The sequence below is a fragment of the Podarcis gaigeae genome (assembly GCF_964106915.1).
Source record: "Podarcis gaigeae genome assembly, chromosome: 17".
In the NCBI taxonomy this organism is placed as follows: domain Eukaryota; kingdom Metazoa; phylum Chordata; class Lepidosauria; order Squamata; family Lacertidae; genus Podarcis; species Podarcis gaigeae.
The window spans coordinates 32614057-32634819 of NC_139694.1; the positions used below are offsets into that span (position 1 = coordinate 32614057).

Genomic DNA, 20763 nt, shown 5'->3' on the forward strand with positions numbered 1-20763 from the left:
AGGGGCATCTTATACATTGGGGCGTGTTATACGAACCTTCTCAATTTTGCCTTTTAGTCCAGTGTTTCCCAACCTTGTGCCTCCAGATGTTTTTGGCCTACAACTCCCATCATCCCTAGCTAGCAAGACCAGTGGTCAGGGATGATGGGAGTTGTAGGCCAAAAACATCTGGAGGCACAAGGTTGGGAAACACTGTTTTAGTCTGCTCTCCTTTTAATTCGTTTCTCCCGTTATTCCCCTCCTTCGAATCCCTTCTTTGCTTTCTGTCAAATAAAGCATTTTTCTTTCTTCCTTGCAATGCCCATTACCCCATTTCCTGAATTTACCCTATCTCTATAATTGTATCCAAGTATTTCCTTGTCTGGGGTTTTAAATCAACACTGCTACTTTATAATTGCCCTCCTCCTCTCCTGCCACACTAGTGTGGCAACACCACATCCTTAGGAGAACCACTGCATTTAGGGTGTGATTATGCAACAGGCGTGATTCTCTCCCCCCCCCCTACTTGCCCCCCCCTGCCCCCTACTTGCAAAAAGAGGAGTTTTGCTGGGTCTCATTTTCCTGTGAAATTTGTGTTTTTAATGATATTTCTAAACAATTAAACAACAGTATGTTTGCAATTGGGATGCAGGTGGCGCTGTGGAGCCTAGGACTTGCCGATCAAAAGGTCGGCGGTTCGAATCCCCGCAACGAGGTGAGCTCCCGTTGAGTCCCTGCTCCTGCCAACCTAGCAGTTCGAAAGCATGTTAAAGTGCAAGTAGATAAACAGGGACCACTCTGGCGGGAAGGTAAACAGCGTTTCCGTGCGCTGCTCTGGTTCGCCAGAAGCGGCTTAGTTAAGCTGGCCACATGACCTGGAAGCTGTACGCCGACTCCCTCGGCCAATAAAGTGAGATGAGCACTGCAACTCCAGAGTTGGTCACGACTGGACCTAATGGTCAGGGGTCCCTTTACCTTTACCTATGTAGAGGGGGCATGAGGGAGATGGGGCTGCCAAGGAGATGCCTACCCATGGGGTAAAGTGAGACGACTTCCTCAGTCCGCAGGATCCACAAATTATCCATTTATGAATGTTGTAAATAGCTATTTTAAACTGTTTTTACTGAAAACATTCTTGTTTTATTCTTTTTGTAAACATCTTGGAGGTTTTTCTACAATCAAGCGATGTATACATTTTATTAAATAAAGTAATAAATCACAATTCACATCCATGCTCATTTAAAAGCCGTGACTTATAGTCTACACCTGACTTTTATCCAGTTGAATATTAAATTAATGTCCTTTCCTCTCCTGGGGCTGGAGCTGTTGCTTTACAACAGGGTTTTAACTTGTGTGGCTTCTTGTTCATTGATCCCTAGGGTCTCTTCCACTATTCTTACTCCATATGGTAGAGTTTTCTGAAAACTGAAACTGAAATGGAAGTGACTCTGTATTAGGGTCACTTGCTTGTGGTCAAAAGCCTTGCTCAAACCAACAACTACAGTCGTACCTTGGATCTCAAATGCCTTGGCTCCCGAAAAAATTGGCTCTCAAACGACTGAAACCTAGAAGTGAGTGTTTCAGGTTTCGAACGATTTTCGGAAGCTGGATGTCCAGCGTGGCTTCTGATTGGCCGCAGAAGCTTCCTGCAGCCAATCAGAAGCCGTGCTTTGGTTTCCAAACGTTTTGGAAGTCAAACGGACTTCCGGAACGGATTCTGTTCAACTTCCAAGGTACAACTATACAGGCATTTACACACGTTCCACTCATGCCCGACCACGTGTACACGAGGTGCTAGGAAATAATAAAATAAAATAAACATAACCAGCCTGTATTAAAGCTTTAAATTAAATTCTACACACACATGAGATTTGACTTTTTTTTTTTAATGCTAGCATATATTACACAAAGACAGTGGTGCTGGGAGGGAGGTACAAAAGCAGCATCACATCAGGAAAAACAACCCACAGACTTTTTATCCTTACCACTGACAAATACTCATAGAGTACCAAACCTTCTAATTCCAGCATCAGGTCAATGAGAGGAAGAAAAGCTCAGTTCATCTAACTGCCAGGGCTGCAGTGATAAGGAAGTGAAGAATTGTAGTCAAAGAATGGAGGCTCTGTCACTTAAAACGCTGTTACAAAACCATCAGAAAGAACTCAAGGAAAGTGGATTTCTAAAAAGAAAACGCCACAGAAGGGAACACAGGGAAGCTCACTGCAGCCTCTCAGACAATTGAAAGAACAGCAGCGATTTTTAAAGGTATCAACTTTTGATCTGAAAGTTTATCTGGGGGAAAACTTTTCCAAAAGGGGATGCAACATTCCTCTGCTGCTGTTATAGCAAAGGTGTCAACTCTGTCCACAGGTGTTTGATGTTAAGTGTTGCAGCTGAGAGGAGAGGTGCTTTGTTGAAGAGCAGGTGCCCTCAATACACCAAGCAATCAAGACTGAACCCAAAATTCCTCCGATCATTTGTAGGAATGATTGCACTAGCATCCTGGGATTTAAAGCACGAAGTTAAATGAATTAATAAATTAAAGACCTCTGTTGAAAACTAAAACATGTGCTCAAAGATCTCTGTTGAGGCGTTGAGCTTCCGCCATCTCCTCTTCACTATCGTCATCCAAGTTGGTGCCTGACTGTAGCTCCCGGGGCCCAGGGGTGAGACGGAAGACAACCGGCGTCTGACGCAAAACTGGGTTTGTTTTCTGAAGACCCACAATCCACTTGGCCAAGGTGGCCTGGTCTCCTGCCCCTGCCATACACATGGCAAATACAGGGCCCTCTTCAACTACGGGGAAAGCACAAAGAACAGCGTCATTATTTTGAAACAGGAAAAGAAATAAGAAGTGAAAGCAAAGAATCTCAGCAGTGATCTTGCATACATTGGGTAGAACGAGAAGCCCTGCTCAGCAACCAGACGTGAGACTCCAAACATCCCTAGCTCTGTTCTTTATCCAGCCCAAATGCCTTAGTTACTTTCCTATCTGAGCACCTACCTTTCAAATTAATTCGCCATGTATTGCCTCCAGATGTCTCAAGTGTGCTGCCAAATCACCACCAGGCTGCAAAATTCATCTGGTACAGCTGCTTGAAAAACGTCAATGCAGACGCCGACTCTTTTCTAATATGTACTGCTGCAAGACTGTCCCACATTTCTTTGGCATTTTTCTTATTCCTTATACAGTGGTACCTCGGGTTACATACGCTTCAGGTTACAGACTCCGCTAACCCAGAAACAGTGCTTCAGGTTAAGAACTTTGCTCCAGGATAAGAACAGATATCTTGCTCTGGCGGCGCAGCAGGAGGCCCCATTAGCTAAAGTGGTGCTTCAGGTTAAGAACAGTTTCAAATTAAGAACGGACCTCCGGAACAAATTAAGTTCTTAACCAAAGGTACCACTGTATAGACTACTTGCTGGTCGCTGACTGCCAAATTAATTATAGCTCTGCCCAATCAAAGACTGTAACAAGATTGTAGCCTCCTACAGTGCCACGTGCATGGGAGTCTGTGCAGAATTTGACCCCATGTTTTCATTAGAGCCAACATAAGATGAGAGGTTGAGCAACTTCAACAGAATACAAAAGGGAGGAATTTGCACGGCTGGCAATAGCTCCTGTTTTCAAGTCCACTAGCTCCCAATCAACACCATGTTCCAAGATAATCTCAGAAAATGTTGGCAGCATATGGAAGATTGGCAGATGAAGATGATGGACTTTTCGGAGCTGGCCGACCTGACTGGAAGAGTCCGCGGCCAGAAGGAGGAGGAGTATCAGGAAGAATGGATGAAATTTAAAGACTATTTAGCTAAATATGTTACGATAACTTAACTGGAAAAGCTTGCAAATAATAGATAGGCTTAGGATTCAAATATGTAAGGATAAGATTTAAGTTTAAAGTTAAATTAGAAAGAATGAAAGATGTTAAGTGATCAAGTTAATTTTTTGAGAAAATGGATTTTGGAAAACTGTTATGCTGATATAAAATGAAATTCAACCAAGGGGATTTGGGGAAGTCACTTAATAATGTTACCAAGATTTAAACAGGATGTATGTATGTCTGTTTGTCTGTTTTGAAATTCTGAAAAACAATTTAAAAATTTGGGGGGGGAAAGAAAAAAGAAAATGTCAGCAACACGGCTAGCTGTGATGGTGTTGCAGGTAGTATGACACTGAATACCAGTTGCAAGAACTCACAAGTAGGAAGAGTGGTGTTGCACTCATGCCTGCTTGGAGGCTTCCAGTAAGCATCTCATTAAGTCACTTCTGGTCTGATCCAGCAGGGCAAATTCTTATGGAATGGCCCAAATTGTCTCCTCTTACCCTGGAGCGCTTCTACCACATTAATGATAAAAAAGAATAAAACGACAGGAACGGCAACTACCTTCATCTATGTCAAATTCATAATCATCCCAAAGATCCCGTTCCAGATCAATATCCAGGTGCATAGGGTAGTAGAAATTCCTTTCTGGGTCAATCACTTCTTCCTTTTGTGAAAAGAAGCAGGGGGAGAGAGAGACTGTATTACTTTCATAGCCAACAAATTGACCTAGCTGCAAAGAACACGAACCCTGGCGTTTCGAATTAGCACCCACACCCCAACAAGACATATTCCATAGAAGAGCAGGATCAGGCCTACTTGTGCATAACATATCTATGCACAGCTTCTGAGGATACTACAGTGCAGTTAAGAGTGATATGTTTCTTTCTCATTCACTTCCAATGGTCAACTTGCCCAGCCCAAACCTTACTTGACTGGCAGTGCTTGAACTGTCCTTGCTGAAGTCTGTATAACTCCTCAAATATGCTCTCTCAGTACAGTGGTACCTCGGGTTACACAGGCTTCAGGTTATATACGCTTCAAGTTACAGACTCCACTAACCCAGAAATAGTACCTCAGGTTAAGAACTTTGCTTCAGGATGAGAACAGAAATTGCATGGCGGCAGCATCAGGAAGCCCCATTAGCTAAAATGGTGCTTCAGGTTAAGAACAGTTTCAGGTTAAGAACGGACCTCCAGAACAAATTAAGTACTTAACCCAAGGTACCACCTTATTCTGTATTATGAGGGGAGGGAATCTTCTCTGCATTAAGCAAGCAGCAACTCCCCATTTGCTTTCTCTAGATCACAAGACTTTCCCTTGTTAAACTAAGTTTGCAAAGTCAGGCTTCTTGTTCCTCTTCTGCTCCTGCAAGTGGAAACCCTCCTTTCCCCACACAGCCAAGATTTCTCTGTCTCTTTCTGTTCCTTCCCGCTGCCATATGCACCAGCACTTTTGGCTGTGCTTGCTCCAGTGCATATTCAATGCACATTCCACCGTGCAGTGAACACAAATGTAGAGATGGCTTATTAAACAGGGCTAGACTTAATAATACAGTATTTGTTTAACGTGTTCAATTTCTGAAAAGTCCCATTGACGATCTTGTCTGGTTCCTTAAATTCAGCAAAAGCACCCAATACCCAATTTCCTTTAAAGATGCCTCAAGTGAGATTACAACCATTTCTTAAATCCTTTCTAAGCTGCAGAAAGTCTAAAGCACTAGGAATATATTATCCATTTTATCCATTATCCTTGTACCTACGGGACCGCCTCTCCTGGTATGCCCCATGGAGGACCTTAAGGACCTTAGCAACACCCTAGAGGTCCCGGGCCCTAAGGAAGTTAGATTAGCCTCAACCAGAGCCAGGGCCTTCTCAACACTGGCTCCAGCCTGGTGGAATGCTCTGTCTCTTGAGACCAGGGCTCTGCGGTATCTGATCTCTTTCCGCAGGGCCTGTAAGACAGAGTTGTTCCACCTGGCCTTTGGCTTAGAATCAGTTTCATTCCCTCCCCCACTTTCTTTTCCCTTTCTCCTCCTATGAAGAGATTGCACCCTAATATTTTAATGTTGTATCTTAATCTTTTAAATTGTATTTTAATCAACTCGTTTTTATTACTGGTTGTTAGCCGCCCTGAGGCCGGTCTTGGCTGGGGAGAGCGGGGTATAAATAATTTTTTTTAATTATTATTATTATTATTATTATTATATTATTATTTTAAATGTTCTGAATCACCAACCTCCCCAACCCACAGACATATCACCATCTCTCCCCCCAAAACAAAATACAAACAGTACTATCCCAGCTCTCAGTTTTCCCAAGGCAAGTTCCTTTTCTGCTGAAGCACTACAGCACAGTGATCTTACAGGTCCTCCAACAGGCCTACAAAGGGGAGTTGGGAGAAAGGACATGCCATTTACCCTTTCTTCTCGAGGCAACAGCTCTGCCCTGAGCACATAGTAATAAACACACATCTCCTTCAGCCACAAGCGGAAGGGGCCTTCAACAAAAACAGGCCTGTCTGTATTGTGGTGAGCCAGGAGCGATTGCTGGTCAGGGCTCTGGATTCCTAAAAGGGGAAAAGTATAGATAAAGGAAAAGGTTATAAACCAATGGTTAGGTATCACAGTAATATCAAAAATAATGCTTGAAAAGGACATGGTTTCACTGGAGGGAAAGGTGGATCTGATATGCACATCTGTTATGAACTAAACAATAGCAAAGAGTCACCGCATGGCTTTTTTTGGTGTTGTTTCTGATGAAGAATGGAAAGCAGGGAGATGGAAGCAGAAGCCAAGGAACTTGGGCAGGACTCCTACAGGTTAAAGGGTGGAATTTCTAGACCCAGGACTCTTAAAACTATTTCCACCAATAACCAAACGCTGGGCCCATCCCTCCCTTTGGGGTTCTTTACCATGCTTACTGTTACTAAAGTATTCTGGCAGGCCAAGTATTGTAGTTTGAAGAAATTTTGTAAACTTACTTTTTTCCCTCCTTAACACAGCACTTTTGCAATAGAATGAAAGAACAATACCCCCATCTCTCTCCCCCCCCCCAACTGTCTATGACAAAAATGTCTCACACCAAATGTAAACGAACTGCGAAAAAAGCTATGAATTGAAAGTGGAGACAACAGAGGCACTGGTCCCTGTTTATCTGTTTGCTTTGTAACACAAAAACCCCCAATAAAAACTAATTTAAAAAACAGACAGCACTTTTGCCATCAAACAAAATGTTGTATTCACTTGGGTTTTTGATCCTAGTTCACTGGGAGAAGAGAAGTTGCTGAGATAGCTAGAAAGCTTAGAAGGATTTCCCCAAGTGTTAAGTTGTCTAATGTCATAGCAGTAAGAAGTGGAGACATGGGATGCATGTAAATGACAATAATATTCTATGATGACCATCTTGGCTGCGAGACTTGGAATACCTGTTCCCTGCCTTGCTGGCCTTTTCCCACCTGGTCTGGGAGGATGTGGCTCTGACTCCAACTACAAAAGCTGAGATTACTGAAGAGGCCAGAGACCCTTTTGATGGTCTCTCAGATCATTGAGCCTCCACTGGCAGGTATGGCAGCAACAACAGCAGCAGCTATGTTCTATGCTTATAATACTTTATTCTCTTGCTAATTATGCTGTTTTAAATGTGCATTTTATATCTGATTTCTTTTGATAATGTTTGCTTTGAAAATCTTTAAGATAAAATTTATTGCTAACTTTGCAGCATTAAATGTGCATTCTGTAGCTGACCTCTTTTGTAATGTTTTATTTTGAAATCTTTAAGATAATATTTTAGTCTCCTGTTAAATTATGTTGCTTTGAATGTGCACTTGACTTTCTTCAGTAATGTTTTATTCTGGATTTTTTTTTATTTGATGTTTTAATGTAGGTTGCAAACTGCTCTGAGATTTAAAAAAACAACTATAAAGTGATATAGAAATGAAATAAACGATGATGATTCTAAAGTTGATTTATTACCCTCCCAAGCTTTGGAATTTCATGCCCTTCAAGATACAGAAGTCACTCAGTGCATAAAAGGATATCACACAGCCCCAAGGAGTCAAGTGATGGTCTATATGAAGACAACGGGCAACACTTTGGCTGGTCCACCCTTTGTTCAATTCTGAGTTACCGTATTTTAAGGCGCACCTGACCATAAGCCGCACCTAGTTTTAGATATGGACAAAACAGTGGATGTATGATTTTTGTGGTTCATGCTGTGGCTACAGACATGTGATTTGACGGTGAGTTTGGGGTAGCCCAGTCCTGAGAATCCATGTGGATCCGTGTTTGTAACCACGTTTTTGCGCCATTGCGGCCCCACAAAACAGTGGACGCATGATTTTTTGATGCAGGCTGTAGTCATGGTCATGCTATGTGATCTGATGGTGAACTTGGGGTGACCCAATGCAAAAACCCTGAGGATCATAGGATCCATGTGGATCCGTGCTTTGTAACCACGTTTTAAGTGGGGAGGGAAGGAAAAACACTGAAGGGACAAAGAGCATGTGTGGGGTGTGTGGAGAAGGAGCTTTTCAGCTTGCTGAGTCGGGGAGGAAGAGAGGGAAAGAGAGCACGGTTGCTTTAAAGGAGCCAACCGGACAGGAGCAGCTTACACCTGTGTAAGTGGCTCCTCTCCTCTCCTGCTTTGCACCTTTAAAGCAAGCAGGCTCTCCTTCTCTCCCTCCTCCCCGGCTCAGCGAGCTGAAAAGCTTTGCTGCTATTCAGCCAGCTGAGCGGGGAGCAAAGTAGGGAAAGAGAGCATGCTTGCTTTAAAGCAGCCAACCAGACAGGAGCCACTTACACTCATGTAAGCCGCTCCTCTCCCGCTTCGCTGCTTCAATGCAAGCGACAGAGGAGGGAAGGAAGGGGAACCATGGATCCTCTGCTCGCGACGGCAGCAGATCCCCCCGCCATCCGTAGGCATCCGCTCCATAAGACGCACAGACATTTCCCCTTACTTTTTAGGAGAAAAAAGTGCGTCCTATGGAACGAAAAATACGGTAAATATTAAGATAGCATAATTCACACCAGAAACACCTGCTCTTCACAACCCTGTTCAACTGAAGCATACCATAGCCCTATGAGTGCATCCATTTCTGCCTCCTTTATAGCTTGCCTGCTCCCTTCCGCTCCAGAACACAGCTATTATCCACTCAACATAAAGGAATAATGGAAAGGGGTTAAGTACCTACAATATGCGGGTGGTCAATTGTTTTTCCAGAGTCCAAAATCTCTGAATGAGGCAGCTGAAAACATTAAGATAGCTTTATTATTAATTGGCCATTTCCTCCTCCAGCCAAGAACCCTCCCCAAACCAGGAATTATACAAACAGTCTGCCCTCACTGCTCTAACAAATTAAGTGTTTAACAGCCAAACCCCAAGTTTACGAGCTCTAAATTAACAGAGACATTTTTAAAACTTCTAATTCTGCAGTGAAGAGGAGAGTGGGAATTCCACCGCCTATCCAGCAGAAATACAGCCAGGTATTTTGTGGTTAGGGATATGGAAATATCAGCAGAGTGGGTTAAGCATACACTATAGTGAGGTTTCAAAGTGAGTACGAAACAGGAAAACCTAAAAACACAACTCATCCAATGTGTTTAAAAATAAAATAAAATATTAATTTAATTTATATACATCAAGAGATCCCAGGGCGGTTCACAGAATAAAATACAGAGATATATAATTAAATTTAACATTAAAAAAAAAATCAGTGCCTAAGACTTCAGTTTTTTGACACTCATTGAATGGAGCAGGTTTATTTCTTACTAAGAAACCAGGAGAAGAGGAATACTGGCTGCATGGCTTTCCTTACCCCTTTGTAAGCAGACTGACAAGAAACTTTTTTTAAAAAAATGAAACCACAAACATTCTCACAAAACTCCTTTGGGAATCTGTGCAAAACATTAAGAGGAAAGTGCTTCAAATAAAAGGTGTCAACTAGAGAAAGCCTAACCAACCCTTTTGAAATAACGTGTTCCAAGTCTCACTGGTTTCAATGTGATGCAAACACACAGCATATTTTTTTCCCAGGAGGGAGAAACAAGACATAGACTCCTTCGCCAAGTTACTTTTTGCAAATGCTTCCTGAATATTTTTTTTTCAAATTTAGTGCCCAAAGGACTGGACCTGCACTATTAGCCTGATAGACCACAAATGCCAAAGGTCTGCCCGAGTTTGAGGAATCCAGCTGCACAGAAAGAGATGGGGATGTAGTTACAGTGTTGCCTCGCAAGATGAAAAGAATCCGTTCCGCGAGTCTCTTTGTCTTGCGGTTTTTTCGTCTTGCGAAGCAAGCCCATTAGCGGCTTAGCGGATCAGCTGATAAGCGGCTTAACGGATCAGCTGATAAGCGGATCAGCTGATAAGCGGCTTAGCGGATCAGCTGATAAGCGGCTTAGCGGCTTAGAAAAAGGGGGGAAGGGGGGGAACCGCAGGAACTCGCAAGACATTTTCATCTTACGAAGCAAGCCCATAGGAAATTTGTTTTGCGAAGCACCTCCAAAACGGAAAACCCTTTCGTCTAGCGGGTTTTCCGTCTTGCGAGGCGTTCATCTTGCGGGGCACCACTGTATTACAAAACGCCAAGATCCTAACTCACAAGATTCTGTGTTTTCCTATTACAAAATTCGGAAGCACTGGCACACAATTATAGGGACACCTCATCCAAAGGAACCAGTGCTGGAATGAGATGAGCTGATACAGCTTTCCATTCTTCCCTCGCAATGCTATCATCATTTCAGGCTGCAGAGCATAGGGTCTCTTGCGCTGCCAGGATCTCAGAGTGCCTCAACCTACCTGGTATACGGTCACCTTGCCATCCAAGTCAGCTGCAATTCTCTGCAGGCCCAGCCTTGCCAGGTCTACAGGGTCCTTTGGCAGAGGATCTGGAACTGGGTGAGGGTTGATGTGCTTGAATTTCGGAAACCAGTACATGATCCTCTGGTATTTCCTCACCGGGTGGCTCTTGTCCCCAAAGATCCGGAGGAGCAGAAGCTTTGTCTCCTTGTTCGGCATGATACCTTCAGAGCAAGAAGAATGACAAGCCTGTGATGAGTGTGGCAGGATCTCCCTTCCCCACTCACGAAATATGACTCCAAGTGTCTGGACCCCGGACTGGAGGCTGTACTTAGCGATTCAGCGGGGGACCATTTTAATTGCTGAAGCTGAAACTTAAGGGCACATGATCTATACTGCTTGGTCCTTCAGAGCTCACTATGAGACACAAGCGCCACTTCCCCACCACTCTCACCCCATAATGTTCCAGTACCACACATTAACAGTATAAAGAATTACACTGGGCTATGGAGACTTTGCACCTGCCCATTAGGGGAAATAGGAAGCCTGGAACATATATTTTTTTAGCTGTCCTTTTTATGTTGAGATTCTTAGAGACACCATTGATCCTTTGCTGAAAAGGCTCGCCGATCTTTCGGACAAGTCTAAACTTAATTCTCTCCTCTTAGGCAAAGATCATAAGACGATCTGGCTGGTAGCCAGATTCTGTGCCCAGATTTGTAGGCACATCCTCTGGAATAAAATAGCTTACTAGGGAAATGCTGAAGTTGCTATTGAGCTATTGCTGCAATCTGTATATTTTATCTTTATGAACACTGTTTTTATTGCGTTATGTTATGTGAGCTGGTCTTTGACCGTAATAAATTATCTACTCAGAGTAGACCCACTGGGCCATGTGTGGTTCCCATACCATCACACTATGTTGTCCACAATCCCTCCAAAGTAAAAAGACGGGACTCCTTCAAGTGAAGGAAAATCTCTCTGCTAAGTTCTCCAGCTATGTTTGTTCGGATGGCGGTGTTTGACACTAGTTCAGCAGGCTCTGCTGATTGTGTAGAAAACCTATGCGGCATTTTGAAAATATTTATGATCACCCTAGGCTGATGGAAAGGTCCATGTTTTCATTATTTAAGGGACTTAAATGTCCTCACTATCCCTAACTTTTCCATTTGTATTCCATTGCCCTCAAAGTCATTCAGAGTATCAAACAGAAATAAATTCCAAGTACTACCAAAAATAATACTGATTTGCTAACCAATAATTGTCAGGAGTAACAAGAAGAAACCTGATGAGGAGATAACTGTTTCTTTTATAGGACTAGTAAAAGATAGCTTTGAGATGTGCATGATTATTCATCATAAATACAGAATGTATACATAACTTAAAATGTACATCCCTTCACTAATAGCTCCCTTCCTACAATGTGTTGACAATATTTGAGATTCATGCAACACAAAACTATTGCCAAGTTCTTCAGCCAACTCATAGGAGTCTCAACATCACAAACAGCTATTCTATCTTTAAAAGACATCTGAAGGCAGCCCTGTTTAGGGAAGTTTTTAATATTTAATGCTGTATTGTTTTTAACACTCAATGGGGTGGCTGGGGAAACTCAGCCAGATGGGTGGGGAATAAATAATTAAGAAGAAGAAGAAGAAGAAGAAGAAGAAGAAGAAGAAGAAGAAGTCCATATAGTTAAAGCTATGATTTTCCCAGTAGTGATGTATGGAAGTGAGAGCTGGTCCATAAAGAAGGCTAATCGCCGAAGAATTGATGCTTTTGAATTATGGTGCTGGAGGAGACTCTTGAGAGTCCCATGGACTGCAAGAAGATCAAACCTATCCATTCTTAAGGAAATTAGCCCTGAGTGCTCACTGGAAGGACAGATCCTGAAGCTGAGGCTCCAATACTTTGGTCACCTCATGAGAAGAGAAGACTCCCTGGAAAAGACCCTGATGTTGGGAAAGATGGAGGGCACAAGGAGAAGGGGACGACAGAGGACGAGATGGTTGGATAGTGTTCTCGAAGCTACCAGCATGAGTTTGACCAAACTGTGGGAGGCAGTGGAAGACAGGAGTGCCTGGCGGGCTCTGGTTCATGGGGTCACGAAGAGTTGGACACGACTAAACAACCACATTATTATTATTAACACACCCCTTGGAAACTACTGACACTCTTGCATGCCTACCATAGGTCTCCATCTGCTCAAGCACCTGGACACCACACTCCTGTTGTCGAGGGTAGTGATTGAACATCCTCTGGATGAAATTGCGAGGCACAAATACTTCCTTGGGGAAGACATCCAAGATTTTGTTGTAGACATTAATGTCCTTCTCTACCCCATACTCTGGCATCTTCTTCAGCGCTGCATAGATGAATTCCACGTGCCCCCTGTGGCGAATGTCCCGCTTGCAGAAGATGTCCACAGCTTCCTGAAACGTGGCTTTAGTCTTTGCAGTTTCAGTAGTGCTCTCAAAGATATCTTCAACAGTCACCAAGGCTCGTTGGGTGGATTCTTTGTCATTGTCTCCGTCGCCCTTTGAAGGGGTGGTAGTGCAAAGTGCTGTGCTTACCTGAATGCTCCTCACGGTACCCAACCTGTTCTAAGAAAGAGAAACAAACAAAGGGCTTAGCCACACTTACCTTTCCTCCATGCTTTCTAGCAGAGTGGATTTGATTTAAACCAAATCGTTTTAAATCACGATTTAAATCACTACTCAGTAAGATTTGATTGAAATCTTCTTTTTTAACAGGAAGACTCATTCTTGCTGGTATAATCTTAATATGATGAAGGTTTCATTTTTGGAATAATAAATTTTCAGAGTAGTTTTTACAGTTATATCAAAAATTATTGATTTGGTTATACAATTAGAAAGCCAGTGACAGATAATTATGAAATTATTGTGAGGTTTAATAACTGTTTATATTTGGACAACTTCTCAGCTGTATTTTATTGGAAGGAGAAAAATAATCATTTCCTTAATAATAATTTAAACCATTTATTTAACTAAAACAATAACATTATAACATATGTATTTATGTTTGTTAACTGATGTGGTTAAATGATTTTTAAAAAAGACTTTTAGCACACATGAAAAACTTTTTAAAAATTATTATTTCCTGATGAATTGCTTTGGACTATAATGTAACTTAAATAAAAAACTATCTTTAGAAAGATTTTCCCTCCAAAAGCATTTTATTTTAAAAATCCAATTTAAATTTAAAAAAAAATCTGATTTATTTATTTATTTTTAAAAATCATTGATTTTTATCCACCCTGCTTTCCAGGCACGATTCACACTTTAAAATTTCAATGTCTGAGTGCTTTGTTTGGGGGCTTTTTTGCTCTGAAACCTTCCCTGTGAAAACCCACTCTTTACCCCTGAATGCTTCAGCTTTAAAGAGTGGGTTTTAGTGGGGAAACCTCCAGGGCAGAAAAAAGAGCACTCAGAAACTGAGCTTAAAAGTCCAGACCTGTGTCTAGAAAGCGAGGACAAAAGGGAAGTGTGGATAAGTCCAAAGAATTATGAGTCGGGAAACTTCACAGAATCACAGGCATCAGACCCCAAACAAATTAACCCAGAACCTAGGAAGCGGCACAGATTTCTGTGAATCTGAAGTATACCGTCAAGAAGGCAAAAGGGAACTGCTTAGATACACTTTTACCTGGAGACAGTCGCTTCTCAGAAGCTGTCGGAGATCCCTCTTAGAAGCAGCCTTCATCAGCAAAGTGCCCCTTCCTGCAGAGAGCTTCTGGGCCAGCAATAACGTCCACAAGCAGTTCATGGCGGCAGCCTGTCTTCCCTGAACTGGGCAGCAAAATACAGCAAAATGCTGCTTCTGACAAAAGGCTACAGCCCACATCCATCAGCTACACCTGAAACACAGAGTTTGGGAAGGACAGGAATCTGCTCAGTGTCAGAGATCGTAGGATAAAAACATTACTGGGAAAATAACTTTCTTTTACTCTCATCTACCACAGTTACCCCCTTCATGGATCACTGCCTTGCCGTGGCGAAGGGGCTTGAATAACTCAGAGAAGCTATGAACTATGCCAAGCAGGGCACCCAAGAAGAACAGGTCATAGTGGAGAGTTTTGACCAAACGTGATCCACCTGGAGGAGGAACCGGCAAGCCACTCCAGTATCCCTGCCAAGAAAACTCCATGGACAAAGACAACAGGCATATAAAAGTTATGAGGCTGGAAGATGAGCCCCTCAGGGCGGAAGGCGTCCAACATGCTACTGAGGAAGAGCGGAGGACAAGTACAAGTAGATTCAGAGCTGATGAAGTGGCTGGGCCAAAGCCGAAATGACGCTCAGTTGCGGATATGCCTGGAATGTAAGTAATGCTGTAAAGAAAAATATTGCATAGGAACCTGGAATGTAAGAACCATGAACCCGGGTAAGTTAGATGAGGTCAAAAATGAGATGGCAAGAAGCTACCAGCATGAGTTTGACCAAACTGTGGGAGGCAGTGGAAGACAGAAGTGCCTGGCGTGCTCTGGTCCATGGGGTCACAAAGAGTTGGACATGACTAAACGACTAAACAACAAACCACAGTTACAGAGCTAGACTACATTATGTTATGACAGCATGCCAACATGTACAAAACTTTCCCATCTGATATGCACCCCTCTTTAAACATGTCAAGTGTAGGTAGCTTGATATGTTAGGCACCTTCCGATACGATATCTTTATTGTCATTGTCCAATACAGATCAATGAAATTGAAAATCTACATAAGACATTCAAAAACCCCTAAAAACTCTGAAACCCCATTTTAAAATACAATATACTCCTACAGAGACTCCTCTGCAGCTTTCTTATGGCACCTGGAAGCACAGATTTGATCCAAGGTGGGAAGAGCGCACCCAATTATTCTCTCTGCAGTCTTTACAACCTTGAACAGCACTGTTTTTTCCCTGGCCATGCTGCTCCCAAACCACACACACAGACCATAAGTTAATACACTCTCCACAGTACAATGGGAAAATGCCATCAACAGGTCCTTTGAGAGATTGTTTTTCTTCTTGCTAGAAGACAGCTGGAATTCATTAGTGTACTATACACATTCAAAGCTAACTGGGGCAAACATTTATTTATTTACCTTCCTACCTCTCCTTACCTCCTGAGAGGAGCCACAGGGCATTCACAGGCCAAGTTTGATAATATGAGGAAGCAACCAAGCAGACAGGAATATTCAAAGACAGTTAAATAGCTCCCACCGTTATCATTACTTATCCATTTACAGGTCTGTATAAACTCAGCCTCCCACAACTTTGGGTTCCCCACGTGTCACTGAATGACAACTCCCACCATCCCTGACTATCCTGCTATCTGGGGGTGATGCGAGTCGGTAGCCCAAAACCACTTGGAGGACCCCAAGGTTGAGAAAGGCTGGTCTTCACTTGTGCAAGGCCACTATTCTCATTTTTAAAACCGGGGTATTGAGATTTGAGGTCAGTTTCTGCAGAAGCGCTGCCACATACGAGGGGGATTCGAAGCCGCTGCAACACACGTGATCACAAACACGTGTTTGACATTCACACACTACTTTAAAAAAACGAACCCCAACAACCCGGTAATGACATGGTAGGACATAATCTATGGGGATAACCGCCACGGCTGTCAATTATTCGGAGCTTCCTGCTTTCTCCTTCCCCGGAGCCACCCCCCTACCCAGTAGCCCCTCACCCACAACTGACCTCCCTTACCGGGCAGCGCCATCTTGAAAAGCTCTCCGTGTGACGTAGAGTTCGCAAGCTGCCCAATCAGCGGGAGAGGGCGGGGCCTCGCCCTCAAGCTCCTCCCTGAACGAAGCAGCTGGTTCGAGGCGAGCGAGGGAGCGAGCGGCGAAATCTGGGGTTCCTTAGGACCTGCGCGGTCGGCGGTGCTGCCCCGCGCGCCGCATCCGAAGGGGCCCCAATTCAGCTGCGGCAAGATACCCCTGCGCCTTTCCCGCAAGGTGCATGCAAGGCGGGAAGCCAGCCGCTGATGCCGGGTTAGCGATGGGGGAAAGAAGCTCCCAGTGCTGGTCCCACGCTATTTTGCGCCCCAGTCCAGGCGAACTATTTGCACGCACACGAACTTCTCCCCCCAAAAATGGCTAAAATCAGGTATCCTGTTGTTGTTGTTGTTTAGTCGTTTAGTCGTGTCCGACTCTTCGTGACCCCCTGGACCAGAGCACGCCAGGCCCTCCTGTCTTCCACTGCCTCCCGCAGTTTGGTCAAACTCATGCTGGTAGCTTCGAGAACACTGTCCAACCATCTCGTCCTCTGTCATCCCCTTCTCCTTGTGCCCTCCATCTTTCCCAACATCAGGGTCTTTTCCAGGGAGTCTCCTCTTCTCATGAGGTGGCCAAAGTCCTGGAGCCTCAGCTTCAGGATCTGTCCTTCCAGTGAGCACTCAGGGCTGATTTCCTTAAGAATGGATGTGTTTGATCTTCTTGCAGTCCATGGGACTCTCAAGAGTTTCCTCCAGCCCCAGAATTCAAAAGCATCAATTCTTTGGCGATCAGCCTTCTTTATGGTGCAGCTCTCACTTCCATACATCACTACTGGGAAAACCATAGTTTTAACTATACGGACCTTTGTTGGCAAGGTGATGTCTCTGCTTTTTAAGATGCGGTCTAGGTTTGTCATTGCTTTTCTCGCAAGGAACGGGAGTCTTTTAATTTCGTGACTGCGCCCTAGTCCAGGCTAACTATTTGCACGCACACGAACCTCAGCCCCAAAGATGGCTGACTTCGATTTCTAAAAGCAGGTATCCTGTAGGGGGGGGGGGGGAGACGACAATCACGAAACTGGAAAGCACTGCACTTATTTTAAATTGCAATCACAAGTAATGCAACTATCTTTGACTGCCTTTCTCAAATACTATAAAAGAAAACGTTTTCGTGCGCAAACGTTTTGAACAATCTTGCGAATGTTAGTGTTAAAATGTAAAGTCTCTGAAAAGTTCTGATTTCAGGCATTTCCCTTTGCAAATTTTGTCAGCGATTCCTTCAGGTGTGTTCCTTCCTTCTCAGGGTATGTTCCGAGTTCTCCAAGCCAGCTGGTCTCTTTGGCAACATTGTTGAGCTTACGTAAGTTTTATAACCCCCAAATGAGAAATGGATAACTCAAACTGGGAATACAAACTGACACCCCAAAATCCAACTTTGTATGTGATATAAAACACTTCTTTGGAAAAGGGTCCTTTAAAAAAAGAAATGGACCTTTCCTTTCTCTCATTTGTTAAGTTATTTTGGCCATTGAGGCAGGGCTGGCCCAATACATTTTGGCACCTGAGGTTTGCCCACCACCACCAGGGAAGAAGGAGATCTACTGAAGATCTAAACCAGGAATAAAGGGCAGTACAGTTATACTCGGCCTCAGTCCAGTATACCTGAAGGAGTGTCTCCACCTCCATTGTTCTGCCCAGACACTGAGGTCCAGTTCTGAGGGCCTTCTGGGCATCCCCTCGCTGCGAGAAGCCAAGTTACAGGGAACCAGGCAGAGGGCCTTCTCGGTAGTGGCGCCCGCCCTGTGGAACGCCCTCCCACCAGATGTCAAAGAGAAAAATAACTACCAAACTTTTAGAAGACACCTGAAGGCAGCCCTATTTAGGGAAGCTTTTAATGTTTAATAGGTTATTGTATTTTAGTGTTTCGTTGGAAGCGGCCCAGAGTGGCTGGTGAAACCCAGCCAGATGGGTGGGGTATAAATAATTTATTATTATTATTATTATTATTATTATTATTATTATTATTATTATTATTACAACATTGGGAATAAGGGTGGGAAAAGACCAGCAGCAGCTCCTCTTGGCCATAAGGCCAATGGCAAGTGCGGGGGGGGGGGGCGCTTACAAAGAGGAGGTGGATCTAGCCTCCATTGAATGTGCCACAGACTGTGTGGATGTCTCTATGGCTGTAGCAATAACTGAGGCAGTGGGAGATAAATTCCTTACAGCCCAGATTTGTTGTCTCTGTGGATCCAGCTGCCCAAGGCCTCGCTTTGCTGACCCTGCAATTAAGGCAACCACTCAGAGTTGTCCGCACCACTCTTCCCTTAAATTACAGTTTACCTGTCTCCAGTGTTTTGCTATCATTAGCTCTTAGGAAGAATGAAAGCTTTCGAAATGTGTTTTTGTTAGGAATAGTACTCCTGCTTTAGTCCTCCAGCTATTGTATTGTATTGTTTTATATACTGTGGCTTGTCGTTGTTTTATTGATTATGGTTTATTGTAACTGTTGAGTGGATTTCTGTTTAACTTTTATATGTTAATGTTATTTTATACTATTCTAATGATTGTTACTTTTTTATGTAGGTTGCCTATTTTAAAGTTATGTTTTATTATCACATTTTTGTATTGCATTAGATTGTTACAGGGGACGCGGGTGGCGCTGTGGGTAAAACCTCAGCACCTAGGACTTGCCAATCGCATGGTCGGCAGTTCAAATCCCCGCGGCGGGGTGCGCTCCCGTCGTTCGGTCCCAGCGCCTGCCAACCTAGCAGTTCGAAAGCACCCCCGGGTGCAAGTAGATAAATAGGGACCGCTTACTAGTGGAAAAGTAAACAGCGTTTCTGTGTGCTGTGCTGGCTCGCCAGATGCAGCTTGTCACGGTGGCCACGTGACCTGGAAGTGTCTCCGGACAGCGCTGGCCCCCGGCCTATAGAGTGAGATGAGCGCACAACCCTAGAGTCTGTCAAGACTGGCCCGTACGGGCAGGGGTACCTTTACCTTTAGATTGTTACAAGATGTACATTTTTTGTTTCTTCAGCTTGAGTATTGTAAGTTAGAAAGACGGTATACAAATTAAAAATGATGATGATGATTAAACATGGCTTGTGTAAATCTATTTTGCACGTGTATTCCTGGTCTAAATGTCATGCTTCAAAAAGGGGTGCACTGTTAATGGGATCCCCTCCACAGTGTCCACCAGCTCCCAGGCTGCAAAGGCACCGTGAGGACACCCAGGGAGTAGGGGTGTCACCAGGATTTTTGTTGGGGGGGATCGTCAGGACTTTGTGGGGGGGGGGGCAAAGCCGCTGTGATTGGTCAGTTAAGTATTTCTATTGTTTTACTTGATGGGGGGCAGCTGCCCCTCTTTGCCCCCCTCCCCTTGGCTATGCCCATGCCAAGGAGAGAGGAAGGGAGGGGTAATGCAGGGCAAATGATCTCCCTTCCCACCACCCCAGCAAGCCAGGTGCCCTTGGAGGAAGTGAGCAGTGATAGCTGAGCTGCTTATATGGCCGGGCATCGGTGCCTTCATTCCCCCATGGCAAGAGTGCCAACTAGGCCCTGCGACCGTGGGTGCCATGCACTGTGCATGGCCCTTGCACCAAAATTTGTGGATGCCTAGCCCCTTCATCTCCTGCCAACCTAGCAATTCGAAAGCACATCAAAGTGCAAGTAGATAAATAGGTACCACTCCGGTGGGAAGGTAAACAGTGTTTTCATGTGCTGCTCTGATTCGCCAGAAGCAGCTTAGTCATGCTGGCCACATGACCCGGCCAATAAAGTGAGATGAGCGCTGCAACCCCAGAGTCAGCCATGACTGGACCTAATGGTCAGGCGTCCCTTTACCTTTAGCTCCTTCATGGGGAATTTTGTGGGTGTTCAGGCACCCAAGTCCCCAGGGAGTTAGCACCTATGCCCCGTGGGCTGAGGCAGCAGGGGTGCTTGGGAGAGCCTGAGGGCGCAACTGGCATGCGAAGGGGCTTGCTCATCTACTTCTTAAACTTTCACCTTGAAATAGAAGCACGTTTTAATGACACAAGCTTTCATGGAGCAGGGGCCCACTTTGTCAGCATGTTCTGACAGTTGATAAATCTCTGCATATATAATAAAATTCCCCACAACAGCCAGTGTGGTGAGCCAGTGTAGTGTTGGACTAGGACCTGGGAGAGAGAGACCCGGGTTCAAATCTGCTCAGCCCCAGGGAAGCTTCCTGGGTGAACTTGGGCCTGTCACTCACTTCCCAGCCCAAACTACCTCACAAGGTTGCCGTTATGATAAAATGGGGAGGAGCAGGAGAAGGACTATGTCTGCCACCTTGAGTTTCTCGGTGGAAATTTAGTACTGTAATTTAGTACAGTATGTAATGAAATAAATAGAGAAATGCCTGAGGGAGATTGTCTACGTATGAGATCAGAGGCCAATGCAATGCAATGAAAGC

General features: G+C 44.2%; 1 protein-coding gene across 7 annotated transcripts; it reads right to left on the reverse strand.

The window, feature by feature from the left end:
• Positions 1–1816: 1816 nt before the first annotated feature.
• Positions 1817–16377, reverse strand: ECSIT (ECSIT signaling integrator). 7 transcript variants are annotated; one of them, XM_083719354.1, is made up of 8 exons: positions 16316–16372; positions 14267–14477; positions 12789–13203; positions 10601–10824; positions 8990–9047; positions 6223–6371; positions 4368–4470; positions 1817–2775 (listed from the first exon to the last, which is right to left on the reverse strand). In XM_083719354.1, exons 2-8 carry the CDS (start codon positions 14462–14464, stop codon positions 2552–2554), a joined length of 1371 nt encoding a protein of 456 aa, XP_083575480.1. In that variant the 5' UTR covers positions 14465–14477; positions 16316–16372; the 3' UTR covers positions 1817–2551. The 7 variants fall into 7 exon arrangements, with proteins under 7 accessions (XP_083575480.1, XP_083575479.1, XP_083575481.1 ...); XM_083719353.1 differs by having other exon boundaries at positions 1835–2775; positions 16307–16352; XM_083719355.1 differs by lacking the exon at positions 16316–16372 and adding an exon at positions 15727–16303 and having other exon boundaries at positions 1835–2775.
• Positions 16378–20763: the final 4386 nt, after the last annotated feature.

Bases quoted from the DNA above. Each gene is read 5' to 3' on its own strand.
- ECSIT (XM_083719351.1), bottom strand. From the start codon at position 14,464: ATGTGGGCTGTAGCCTTTTGTCAGAAGCAGCATTTTGCTGTATTTTGC. The intron at 10,825-12,788 runs GTAGGCATGCAA...CTTGCTCTGAAG, and splicing joins TGAGCAGATGGAGACCTATG to GTATCATGCCGAACAAGGAG. The intron at 4,471-6,222 runs GTAAATGGCATG...TTTTCACAAAAG, and splicing joins TGTTGCCTCGAGAAGAAAGG to GAAGAAGTGATTGACCCAGA.